The sequence below is a fragment of the Zychaea mexicana genome (genome assembly GCF_025766255.1).
Source record: "Zychaea mexicana strain RSA 1403 chromosome Unknown BDB00scaffold_115, whole genome shotgun sequence".
NCBI lineage: Eukaryota > Fungi > Mucoromycota > Mucoromycetes > Mucorales > Lichtheimiaceae > Zychaea > Zychaea mexicana.
This window is the reverse complement of record NW_026516778.1, coordinates 139398-152306: the sequence shown is the minus strand read 5'-3', so window position 1 is coordinate 152306 and position 12909 is coordinate 139398. Positions and strand designations below refer to the sequence as shown.

Here is a 12909-nt window from a genome sequence, read left to right as displayed (position 1 = left end):
CTTGAGCTCGTAACCCACAAAAGTGTCGACACAGATGGCAGAGGAACAACAAGACCAAATCCAAAAGGTTCCCGAACCCATAACGTGTTAGGAGAGGGCCAAGTTGGGACGTCATGGTAGGAAGACAAGGCATGGAGGTCACCCAACGTTCACGTTTTTTTAAACGCGAGGAAGTGTGCATGCAATGCAACGTTACCACGGGAAGACCAATCAAGGGGAATTCAAGCAATTGAATTAAGCCAAGTAGTACTGCGATAAATGCGCCGTACTTGTGCGGGCCACTACCAACAATTCGTGTATCTTCAGCTACTATTAAAGAGAAACATCGCGTACAATCAGGTATCTTTCCTGTATCCAGTACAAACATATTCCTTCCATCCATCTCCATTTAAAAACTTGAAGGATAATTTACCTGCTTCAGCTCGTAACCCACAAAAGTGTCGACACAGATGGCAGAGGAACAACAAGACCAAATCCAAAAGGTTCCCGAACCCATAACGTGTTAGGAGAGGGCCAAGTTGGGACGTCATGGTAGGAAGACAAGGCATGGAGGTCACCCAACGTTCACGTTTTTTTAAACGCGAGGAAGTGTGCATGCAATGCAACGTTACCACGGGAAGACCAATCAAGGGGAATTCAGCAATTGGATTAAGCCAAGTAGTACTTGCGATACATGTGCCGTACTTGTGCGGGCCACTACCAACAATTCGTGTATCTTCAGCTACTTTTAAAGAGAAACATCGCGTACAATCAGGTATCTTTCCTGTATCCTGTACAAACATATTCCTTCCATCCATCTCCATTTAAAAACTTGAAGGATAATTTACCTGCTTCAGCTCGTAACCCACAAAAGTGTCGACACAGATGGCAGAGGAACAACAAGACCAAATCCAAAAGGTTCCCGAACCCATAACGTGTTAGGAGAGGGCCAAGTTGGGACGTCATGGTAGGAAGACAAGGCATGGAGGTCACCCAACGTTCACGTTTTTTTAAACGCGAGGAAGTGTGCATGCAATGCAACGTTACCACGGGAAGACCAATCAAGGGTAATTCAGCAATTGGATTAAGCCAAGTAGTACTTGCGATACATGTGCCGTACTTGTGCGGGCCACTACCAACAATTCGTGTATCTTCAGCTACTTTTAAAGAGAAACATCGCGTACAATCAGGTATCTTTCCTGTATCCTGTACAAACATATTCCTTCCATCCATCTCCATTTAAAAACTTGAAGGATAATTTACCTGCTTCAGCTCGTAACCCACAAAAGTGTCGACACAGATGGCAGAGGAACAACAAGACCAAATCCAAAAGGTTCCCGAACCCATAACGTGTTAGGAGAGGGCCAAGTTGGGACGTCATGGTAGGAAGACAAGGCATGGAGGTCACCCAACGTTCACGTTTTTTTAAACGCGAGGAAGTGTGCATGCAATGCAACGTTACCACGGGAAGACCAATCAAGGGTAATTCAGCAATTGGATTAAGCCAAGTAGTACTTGCGATACATGTGCCGTACTTGTGCGGGCCACTACCAACAATTCGTGTATCTTCAGCTACTTTTAAAGAGAAACATCGCGTACAATCAGGTATCTTTCCTGTATCCTGTACAAACATATTCCTTCCATCCATCTCCATTTAAAAACTTGAAGGATAATTTACCTGCTTCAGCTCGTAACCCACAAAAGTGTCGACACAGATGGCAGAGGAACAACAAGACCAAATCCAAAAGGTTCCCGAACCCATAACGTGTTAGGAGAGGGCCAAGTTGGGACGTCATGGTAGGAAGACAAGGCATGGAGGTCACCCAACGTTCACGTTTTTTTAAACGCGAGGAAGTGTGCATGCAATGCAACGTTACCACGGGAAGACCAATCAAGGGGAATTCAGCAATTGGATTAAGCCAAGTAGTACTTGCGATACATGTGCCGTACTTGTGCGGGTGCTTGATAAGGATATTGAAAACTTCGCAGACGTGTCACGACATTGGTAGATGGTAAGCATGTACAATATTAATATTATTAAAAGCTTCAAAGGAAACAGAAAAGAAAACAGCAGCGGACTTAGGAATCTTGGCTCTCACACACCTTTCGTCACCACTGGCGCACAAAATTTCCTGCTGATAATTGCCCGCCAAATCCTTTTATTTGCAAAAGTTAGCAGTTTTCAGAACAAGGCGTTGGTCGCTAACTTTGCTAACGATCGATTAGGAACATCAACGCCCTTTTGCCCACAGACAACGTTGGCCCATAGTTATGTTAAGCTCTTGTTTAAAGCTAGCGGAAACCATGAGCTTTATATGATATCTATTTATGGCTACCGGGCAACGATTTGACATAGATAAATATATGGTTCACTACTACATATACGTGTATATCATTTTTGCAGCAGCAATCTATATAGCGAGATAAAAACGTGTTATATTATAGTTAAAGACACATCATTACATAAGCAAACATACAATTAGCCTCCGTTAAGGTAATCATTCACTAATTACGGTAAAAAGAATCAACAGATAGTACGTCTGTTCTTAATATCTAAACTGCTGGTCATATGGTCAAAAGTGAAGAAGACACATAGGTTCATTGTTTGATCATGAAATAATTCTGATATCTTTTAGATCTTATATTTATTTTATAAAAAGGATCCAAGGGCTTATTTCAGAATTCTCAGCGTGATTGTAGGGTAAAGTGAAAGAAATGATTGGTGACAGCATGAAAAATAAAGTATAAACGCATAAGAATTATGATGTCTGATGCTTTGGATGATAAAGAAATGTAAAAGCTACTGCTATGGCACGTCATTGGCGTCGACATTGTTCTGGATTTTCAACTCGTGCAACAAGTCTTCGATGCTCTCTTCACCGCTTTCCGCACGCACTATTCCCATAATGATGTCCGCAAAAGAGATCATGAGTCTGTCCTCCGGACATTCCTCCTCTATATCTTCGTCCTCTTCTTCCACATCTTGCTCCAGAACTTTCTTCAACTACCGGAGGCTCGTGATGCTGCTGCTGTAATTGCTGTTGATATGATTGCCAGGAATGGCCATGTACTTTCTTGTACAACCTTTCGACCGTTGGCAACTTACGGGCGATAAGATTTTTGTACCCTTCCCCGCGTTTCTCTTCTTCTACTGCTTGATGCATCCGTTTGCATCTGTTTAGCGCGTAGCTTAAGCTGCTCTTCTTTATCCTAGAATGTTATTACCCGAGTTATTACAGCGATTACAATAGGTGGTATTTTCATTCTAAGTTACTAATACTAGTTTTACCATCAACAATACAAGCACTTCAGTGGCAAGTTGCACGTTCATATACTGACGAAGAGCGCGGAAGTTAATATCTGTCGCAGTACCTGGGTCCCAGAATGTGCTATCGTCCAATGACTTTATATCATCATATTTCACATCTTGAAAAGTAAGATCCAACGATTTACATGCTTTATTATAGTTATTCAATGCTGTTTTGGCCCTCGCTGTTGCATTGTGCACAGAATTGATCATCTGTGAGCATGTCGTATGTCCTAGTTTTGCTTCCGTTAATCTTCAATGTCTCTCTTTTTTTTTTTGAATACAGCTGTATAGTAGCTAGCTTTACTGAACGATGTAACACATCTTTTAGCAGAGTTTGACCGATAAGTATCGTCTTGAGTTTCTCTCGAGCGATATCACGGTTTCTTTCCTTCACTCGCTTTTGGACAGCGATGAATTCAGGACAAGCTGTAGTCCATCTCGTTACAATACCAAGCTTCCTTTCAAATGATTTTACGTCCTTTAAAGCTTTTGGATATGACGTTTCGAAGGAAGGAAGTTGAGTCAAAATGTCCAATATTTCTTCATGCGATCGCGAGTTTAGCTGGTTCAATCTTGCAAGAACCTCGTCGGATTTCTCCCTTATTGTCATTGTACATTGAGTATTTATAAAGTTTAAAAGGTTAATAATTTATTCTTATGCATAATTGAATTAGTACATATTGTAGTAGACAATTAATTGACGGACGTATTTTGTTTCGTTTCCTTCCTTGGAGTTCGCTCAACTGCATGGTCGCTACGAATTCTTCGGGAAACTATGTCCCATCCGGTTTGGAGTTCTTCGTAGCTTTTCTTCTCTTTGCGCTCGTTATCAAGGTACGATATAGCTTTTAAAAGTACGTCATTTGCATGCTTCTTGCGCCATGATAGGCTTACGGCTAACAGTTAAGAAGTGAATGCCATGTTAATCCAAGGAATGAGATGTATGCTTTCTTATAAACTACTTGCGCAAATTTGAAATTCGGATGTCTTTAAAGCGTGATATAGCATGACAAAGTGCCAATATTCTGTTTTGAGCGCTCATTGGCCGAGTGATTGAAACAAATTGACTTAGATACGACCAAAGTCGCTTTATGCCTTCTCCATGCGTCAGTCCAAGGCCTTCGACGTAGCGTGGATTATAATCCACTTTACATTTCATGAAGTGCGCATATGCATGGAAGACGCTAACCGCAATTTTGGTGGTTGCATCACCGAGCTCGGAAAAATTGCTCTACATATGTTATTTATTATACTAACTGTTAGAATCTACTTAACCCTTCATAATGGTATAAATACGTGTTATAAGACATACTTGTAAGGCTGGTTTGAAGCGACAAGCAGTATCATACATCACTGCCTCGATTCTCACCTTTGGATGTTGCAATAACACGTCGATAATTGCAAGAGCGTACTTAAACCTTTATTTGATGTTATGACATTTGTAACCGGTATAATAAGTACAATTTACGGTATTTACCAGAAATAATAACAGAAAATGTTGTACGATTTGTACTAACTTCTCTCCAGATTCATAAACATTAGTGAATTCCAATGGAACATCGTGCCGAGCACAAATAGCTCCTACTACAGTAGCCCACATCCGTGGCAGAGGGGAAGCATTTGCCGTTGCTTTAAAACTGCTATCGCGTGTACGCGATGAGTCATCGACTGGTTCAAGCAAACCCTTTTCTTACTTTGATTGACCTTCATCGGAAGGAAAGTATCGGTTCAATGTATTTCTCTTTGTCGTGTTCGTTTGCTTTATAACGCTTAAGCTGATATTGCCGTCAATAGCTATAACATTCGATACTAAATCATAAGTATATATAACAGTTATTATTTGTAGCAATATACAATGATTGTTGAAAAAGATTTCTTCTTACTGCAGGACGCGCAGGACACCCGTATTGTTCCTCAATCCCTTCGTTGCCAGATACTAAGTCGTCTTCTACTAACGCCGTGATTTCCAGATACTTGAAGAAAGCATGTCCAAGATTTTTCGCAACGTTTCATCTTTCTATAATAGTTGATCATTACATGTAAGTTACTACTCTACTGGTACGGAACAATGGGGCTTTGGTAATCTTGCGGTAGTCGCCGGGCTTGACTGGATATAGACCGGACAACATGCCGGATTTTAGCTGCACTGAAGTGTTACAAATACCATAAACAGAAATTTGCGATAGTCTTGCGGTAGCTCTTGCGGTAGTTGCAGTGGTGATCTTGCAGTACTTTCCACACATTTTGCAGTGGAAGGAGCTGGTAAGAGTTTTCTACATATAACTTTATTAATAACAGCTCATATATAAAATTCACAATTGCCTTCAGTAGATAGCTTTGTAGCCAACAGTAAATTATTCATTTGTGTAAATCAAGTATGTGTATCTTTATTTTGATGTAAAGCGTTGAATTTTATTTCATGTTGTCTATCAATTTAATATTTCACTCTTTTGTAGCAAATAATGACTGGATACATACTATCATCCTGGAGTTTTATCTCGGCATCAATCTCGTCTACAGTAGGTATGACTTCAATTTTGGGTCGCTATTGAGATTATCGATGCCCGCTAAGAATGGCTTGCTTTGGTTTGGGATACTCGCATACATGTAGAAATGAAGACCAGTTTTCGCAATAGAGTTTATGCGCTCGTAAAACGGAAGCCCTGGTTGAGATTACTCGTATGGTTTGTAGATTCATCTGTAGACATTGTGAAGCAAGAGAAGAACAACGTTTGAAGTGGGAAAAGAAGAAAAGAAGTGCGGTAAGCTAAATCGATCGTTTGCAAAGTTAGTGACTAACGCTGTGTAAGCAAGCTACCAATCAACCCGCCGTTATCCACTCCTCGAATCAACATGGCGCCGTCATCCACAAGCGTCGTCATTATCATTGATAGTAGTAAAACCATAGCATATTATATATCAGTAGAAACATATAAATAGTCAAGATAATTTTGTTGAATAAAGATCATTAATCTATTAACTCATATCCACTTACTCGCCTATCCTTCTAACCTCTCTGATATTCAATACCCGATCCCTACTACACGCTGGTTCCCCAAAACCGCTGCGTGCATGCGGTGCCTTTCGTTTATCCTTCTTTTCATTTAAATGCTACTCTACATACTACCATGCTGCTCATTGACTACCTTGCAAAAGTAGAAACAAGCAAGTGGTGCGTCGTCGAATTGTTGGATGCATATGAAGGCAGCCTTAATTCTGCAAGCTTAAGCGACATATGCGCACGCATTGAACACGATCTTGACGAACACAAGGCAAAGAGAAGAAGCAGAAAGGCTGATGAAGCTGTTCATGCAATCAAGACAAAGATCAATGTATGTTTCTCAGAGATTTTGTGTTTTTTGTCTTCATTTGCCTTAAAATTGTTGTCTGTTGCTGTTCCTCCAGGTGCTACGATCGCTCAAGTGTTTAAAATCCGTAAGGAAGAAAGCTTTACCTCAAGAATCGTCTGCTGGTGCATCGGTCAACAACTTCGCCAAAAGTGTAAAACAAAGTGTAAAACAGAACAACTTTTTCGGACCAACAATCGTAAGTGGCTACCTGCTAAGTTATGATAGGATGTCGTAAATATCAACTGGTTTCGTCTCACTCTTTTCTAGCCAGAAAAGAGAAGGATTGATGGAATTGATGGACGTGAGATGCACCACAAAACGGCTGACACTCCGGTAAGAACATTTGCATGAAAAAGAGAAATAAGGAGCTTCTAAGTGAAAAGCTATAACTGTAAAACACAGATAACCGCACAACCGGTGAAGCGCTATCGAGGAGTCCCAAGTACTGCAGATGACGAATATAACGAAGCCAACTCATCAGCGCAGATTCAAGGAGAAAGTAGCACTTCGCCATCCACCGGTAAATCTGCAAGTGACAACAACAGACAAACCTCCACTTCCCCATCATCAGCCTCGCATCATTCGGAAATCGACGAAAACACTGACAACTATGCTGAGTGGCTCGTTCAATATGGAACCATGACTTTGAAGCAGTAGCTGCAATATTTGTATGAGAACTAGTAAGTTGTTTTCAGTATAATCATCAACGCAGTATCCTTAATCTACTTTATTCTAACTGAACACACATTTGCAATAACAGTGGGGGGAAACATAAACATCTGGATATTACTTGCTTGGACCCGCCTCCATCGAAGAGAAAGGCTGTTTTGATCTGCGAGCACACAAAACTTTTAAAGTACTCTCACGTAGTCACCAAGGAAGAAGCTCTTTGGAGGTCTTTTATAAACATTAACTATAATTAAAAACAGTAATATATGAAAATGTAAATAGTTTGATTAAAACTAACAATTTTAATTTTCTAATATATATTTAAACATCTAATTGGTTAAACTTTTAAGGTAATTATCAATGATGGTTGTATCATTAAAGTTTTCCTGCCATATCCATTCATTATAAGAATCATCATAATCTCTCCATTTAACTATAAATTTCATTCTTTTTTTAAATTTTCTATGATTCAAAATTTTTTCAACTTCAAAACTATCCTCATCAATATCATTATCTTCTTCTATATACATATTATCATCTATATTTTCTAAATTAGTATTGCAATAATTATTAATTAAAGATTCTTGTTTATTTGTCATTTCCGTTATTCTTATTAAATCAAATTTTTCAATAATATTTTCAGTACTATTATTTGGATTAGGATAATTAAAATTATTGTTTGCCCACAGCATATGATTAGGCTTAACAGGAATATTATGTACATTGCAAAATTTTTGAATATTTAATAATAGTAATGCTAATTTTAACTGTAAATTATATACTTTTATGTCTGTAATTCTAGTAGTTTTTTCATTATTATTAAATCTTTTAAATTTATTTCCTAATTGACCAAAACATGATTCAATTTTACTTCTAAAACTACCAAACGTTTCATTATACAGAATTTCATCATCAGTTAAATCTATATTAATTTCTTTTCTAATTAGGTACATAAAATTATTTCTGTTTATTTTATCATTACCTTTTCTTTCACAGTTCTCTATAAATTTTTCTATATAATAATAATATCCACCATCAAATGCAATACATTCATAATCACTTAATTTATTCTCCAATTTCATATCTAAAAACATTTGACCGTCATTATAATTCTTACATGGCTTACTATCTGATACAAATATTGCAAATTCATTAATATCATAAACTACCTGTGTCCTAATACCTGATTTTTTAAATTTATATGAGTAAAAATTTCTAGATTTTATATCATTTTTTAAATAGTCGATTCTACTGTCATGGCCATCTACAGTGGCCGCTCGATAATTCGATACTCGATAACTCGATATTTTCGATAATTCGATCACTTTCTCAAATGACCAGGCTGGTAAGCAGTAAAATATCGACAAATCGATAATTCGATCATCGATCGCTTGGCTGTGACATATCGATAAGTATAAACCAATAGAAATGCTTAGTGACGCGGAATTGAACCAGCGATCAGTGTCGGATCATACATCAGAGTCTAGAGTTAACATGTATTCCCAATAAATATTCCTTTTCTTGACGGAGTCCCAATTTCATAACTCGATATTTCGATAATTCGATCACTTGTGGCTGTGACCAAAGTGATCGAATTATCGAGCGGGCACTGTATAAATAAAGTTAAGTTTTTAAAGCCTGTTGGATTTATATTTTTAGATGTTAAAATTCTTAATATTGTGTTTGAAAACATATTTTCTAATAGTTCAGTAATATATTTATTTAAATCATTTCTGTTATCCTTCCAAAATTGATTATGTATATCTGAAAATGAAGAACTAGGAATGTAATCATCCATATCACTATAAGAATTACCAGTAATTAAATGGTACAAAATAATTAAACCTTTTTCTAAAAAATTATATGGACCTTTATAATCATATTTATTAAAAATCATAACTAGAAAGAAAAATACTGGTATATAACCTAACTTTTTAATTAATATTTCTTTTACTTTATCAATATTATTAATGTTTTTTATTGCTGTTCTATGTTTATACTTGGAAATCTTTATGGGATAATCTATGTCTAGAAATTGCCAATAATTATTATTTAGTTTTGATAATTCATTTCTAATTATATGATCCATTTTAATATTATTCAGAATTCAATTTTTTTTTTGATAATGATATTGATGAGGATAGTTTTGAAGTTGAAAAAATTTTGAATCATAGAAAATTTAAAAAAAGAATGAAATTTTTAGTTAAATGGAGAGATTATGATGATTCTTATAATGAATGGATATGGCAGGAAAACTTTAATGATACAACCATCATTGATAATTACCTTAAAAGTTTAACCAATTAGATGTTTAAATATATATTAGAAAATTAAAAATTGTTAGTTTTAATCAAACTATTTACATTTTCATATATTACTGTTTTTAATTATAGTTAATGTTTATAAAAGACCTCCTTAATAAAAAATATTATAATTTATACTAAAATTTTTATAGAAATAATACTTATAGAGAAGAAGGTGTTTGTCCACATCAAATTTGTTTATTTGAAATTAATTATTTTTATTTTTTTATAATGTTTAATTTGATCATATAACCATTAAATAATATATTAGAATATATAATAATTAAAAGCAAAAATTAAAAAATGAAGATGAAAAAACATCTACAACTTTTTTATTTTTTATTTCTATCACATGACCTTTCCATTATTTACTTGATCTAACTTCTAGATATCCTTTTACATAATTCTTATTAATAAATTGATATATTAGTTTCTAGTATTATTACTGATATTTTATAACTTATAATTTATTGATTTCTAAATTTTAATTTAGTATTTTAAAAGAGTTATCTATTTCTGGTCATGTGATAGAAATAAAAATAAAAAAGTTGTAGATGTTTTTTCATCTACATTTTTTTATTTTTGCTTTTAATTATTATATATTCTAATATATTATTTAATGGTCATATGATCAAATTAAACATTATAAAAAAATAAAGATAATTAATTTGAAATAAACAAATTTGATGTGGACAAACACCTTTGCATAGCAAAGATACGAAATTGTCGAAGTTTGGCGGAAGCTGCTACCTTGAAATCTAGCATGTTTGAGCTCGATAATGTCTCTGATGGCGTGGAGTATATACGCACAGCACTTCACCATGCGTAAGAATCTATTTGTATTATATCATTTGTGGCATCCTAGAGACACTGTTGAATCAATCACTCATCATTGTGCTTAGGATATTGCTCTGGACAAATGAACGAAACTATATGAGCAACCTAGAAAGCTGGTGGCGATCGTTCGTTTATGGTCCCTTATTCGATACCGCTTTTATGTTTCTGGGTGACTACAACATTATAAGGTTAGCAAATTTCGACGTGTATTTCAATTTTAACGTTTAATATGATCAAATACTAACTCTGTAGCACAATAGATCTGAATCAGAGTCCACTGCATACAAGGAGTACAGCATGTTGTATAAAGATATCATTCCCGGCATGGTCAAGCACAAGGTGGAGAAGGTTGATCTAGCAGTGCGCACCATAGACAACCGCATGGATATCCTGACGGGCGAAGACAAGCCTCTACTTGCATCTAAGAAAGCTGTTGCTGAAACCTTTTTGAAGAATCAGGAGAGACGGGTAGTCACGCTCGATGTAATTGAAAGAAAGCTGCCAAAACCAAAGCTGATTCAACACTTTGAAGTTTTCACGGCCCTGTGGCATGGGAACAAGATGACGATTCACTGCACTCGAAAGATTGACAAGCACTATTTCCATTACGAAGCCGCACAAGCATCATTTCCGCTCACAGCAAGCAATTTCCATGAATTCACTCGGCTCCTATTACTTGTTCTATCGTTAAAGGTGAGCAAGTATATTTATCTATCGTGCAGTTTCATATTCTTCTAACACTATTTTTAATTAGCGGCATATCGTTCTGAATCATAGGATGATGAGCGAGTTCGAGAAGTGTGCCTCAGATTTGGCCATAGATCAAGGGACAAGATCACCGATTCAACTCGACGACAACGACGACTCTGTAGAATACGACGAGATTCAAATCAACAATATCTTGCCAGTTTCATGTTGCTTGCTTATTAAAAAATATAAAAAAGTTTTGTAATAAGTTTAATATAAATACTTAAGCACATCATAAGTTAAAGGAATCTGATAATTTTGAATTTCCATTTGAAGCTAAATTAATTGATATTGTTATTAGTAATTCAAGTGAAGCTGCATTAAAGAAAGATGAAATGCTTAAATTACAAGAACAGTTTTTAAATTTGGATATAGATGATAATATGAATATTGATAACGAGATTAATGAAGATAATGATAATAGTAATAATAATAGTAGTGAAGATAATATTCCTAAATTTAATGAAAAGAAAAGAAGACGTAAAGGAAAGGGAAAACGTATTAATATAAATAAAGTTAGAAATATAGAGAATGAAACATATGAAATAGAAAGCATAATTGATCATAAAGTTGAGCATGATGAATATATATTTTTTTAGAAAATGGAAATATTATCCAGATACAGATAATAACTGGTTACATAATAGATTCAATGAAAAAGATTTATTAAATGAATATTTTTAGAACATCATCTTCATATATAAATTATATATATATTTAAGGTAAAACATTATTAAAACAAAGGAAAAAAGGATTACTAATGACTATCTTTAAAAGCTTTTTCTTTTTCTTTTTTCTTGTTATATTTTCTACTTGTATATCTTTTTTTTCAATTTTTTTCTTTTATTTTTCTTTTTATTGGTATATGTTTTCTACTATGAGAACAGCACAGATAATCAGGTTTTTTTTTATTAAGATTTGTTCTAATTTTTTCTCCACAAAACTTCCCATTATTCTTTCCTCGTTTAAACTTATGAGTACAGAAATTATTATTTACATTTAAGGATAGAAAATGATCATTTAAGAATAAGTCTTTTATTATTCTATTTATTTTTTTGATATTTTTTCAATTATGTTTTTTTTAATAAAATGATCAAATTCAGATTGTACAAAAATATCTAATTCATTACACAAATTGGTGCATAATTGGATATAGTTAATAGGTAGAAATTCATTTAAGCAAACCATTTTGAGAGGACTTTTTATGTTATAAAGAAAATTCAATTTTGCTTTTAGAATAAATTATTTTAATATGCACAATTTGAAACTCCGAATTTAAAACAATTTCAAAAATAGATAAAATTTTATAATAAATTTATAAACATCAGATTATGAGATGTTCCACATAGCATCCTTCATGAAGTATATTGAACAAAGGAATCACATTTTCGACGAGCTGCTCTACTAGATGCTCACTAGTCCAGTAGCCATCACGATTAGCTCTAGCATGAATTACACGTCGTGATGTCTATCCTCTGATTTTCATTGTTCCGTGACAAGACCACTGAAATTCGCTGACCATTATAGAAAGACCATATCCTTTTTTACGTAGGACATTTTTGCCTTCTTGTAGCCAAAGTGTGCTTTTTCCGTCATGGGCATAAAAAGTGCATTCATCATGGGTAGGGTTCTGCACGAGACGATTCCTACCGATTCTTTGAGGGAATCGAAGCGGTATCGTCCAAGTTAGGAATCGAACCGAATCGTCTCGGTA

The 12909-nt window shown here is 35.1% G+C and overlaps 7 protein-coding genes across 7 annotated transcripts; 3 read left to right on the top strand and 4 right to left on the bottom strand.

The window, feature by feature from the left end:
- Positions 1-419: 419 nt before the first annotated feature.
- On the bottom strand, positions 420-2036 carry BDB00DRAFT_942466 (uncharacterized protein; the record flags this gene model as incomplete). Its single annotated transcript, XM_053129402.1, has 4 exons — positions 1658-2036; positions 1243-1554; positions 828-1139; positions 420-724 (listed from the first exon to the last, which is right to left on the bottom strand). Coding segments are annotated over exons 1-4 (1113 nt in total), but the record flags the coding sequence as incomplete, so codon positions are not given.
- Positions 2037-2785: 749 nt separating this feature from the next.
- On the bottom strand, positions 2786-3899 carry BDB00DRAFT_877738 (uncharacterized protein; the record flags this gene model as incomplete). The annotated part of the gene is made up of 4 exons (XM_053127654.1): positions 2786-2983; positions 3106-3189; positions 3269-3499; positions 3594-3899. The coding sequence occupies 4 exons, from the start codon at positions 3897-3899 to the stop codon at positions 2786-2788; spliced, it is 819 nt and encodes a 272-aa protein (XP_052974452.1).
- Positions 3900-6417: 2518 nt separating this feature from the next.
- On the top strand, positions 6418-7296 carry BDB00DRAFT_877737 (uncharacterized protein; the record flags this gene model as incomplete). The annotated part of the gene is made up of 4 exons (XM_053127653.1): positions 6418-6621; positions 6695-6835; positions 6907-6972; positions 7042-7296. 4 exons carry the CDS (start codon positions 6418-6420, stop codon positions 7294-7296), a joined length of 666 nt encoding a protein of 221 aa, XP_052974451.1.
- A 341-nt stretch (positions 7297-7637) lies between these two features.
- Positions 7638-7907, bottom strand: BDB00DRAFT_773030 (uncharacterized protein; the record flags this gene model as incomplete). Its single annotated transcript, XM_053120073.1, has 1 exon — positions 7638-7907. One exon carries the CDS (start codon positions 7905-7907, stop codon positions 7638-7640), a length of 270 nt encoding a protein of 89 aa, XP_052974450.1.
- A 30-nt stretch (positions 7908-7937) lies between these two features.
- BDB00DRAFT_744914 (uncharacterized protein) lies at positions 7938-9232 on the bottom strand (the record flags this gene model as incomplete). Its single annotated transcript, XM_053118520.1, has 2 exons — positions 7938-8392; positions 9112-9232. Coding segments are annotated over 2 exons (576 nt in total), but the record flags the coding sequence as incomplete, so codon positions are not given.
- A 221-nt stretch (positions 9233-9453) lies between these two features.
- BDB00DRAFT_773045 (uncharacterized protein) lies at positions 9454-9615 on the top strand (the record flags this gene model as incomplete). Its single annotated transcript, XM_053120074.1, has 1 exon — positions 9454-9615. A coding segment is annotated over one exon (162 nt), but the record flags the coding sequence as incomplete, so codon positions are not given.
- Positions 9616-10374: 759 nt separating this feature from the next.
- On the top strand, positions 10375-11851 carry BDB00DRAFT_792086 (uncharacterized protein; the record flags this gene model as incomplete). Its single annotated transcript, XM_053121095.1, has 4 exons — positions 10375-10436; positions 10514-10636; positions 10709-11141; positions 11843-11851. 4 exons carry the CDS (start codon positions 10375-10377, stop codon positions 11849-11851), a joined length of 627 nt encoding a protein of 208 aa, XP_052974447.1.
- Positions 11852-12909: the final 1058 nt, after the last annotated feature.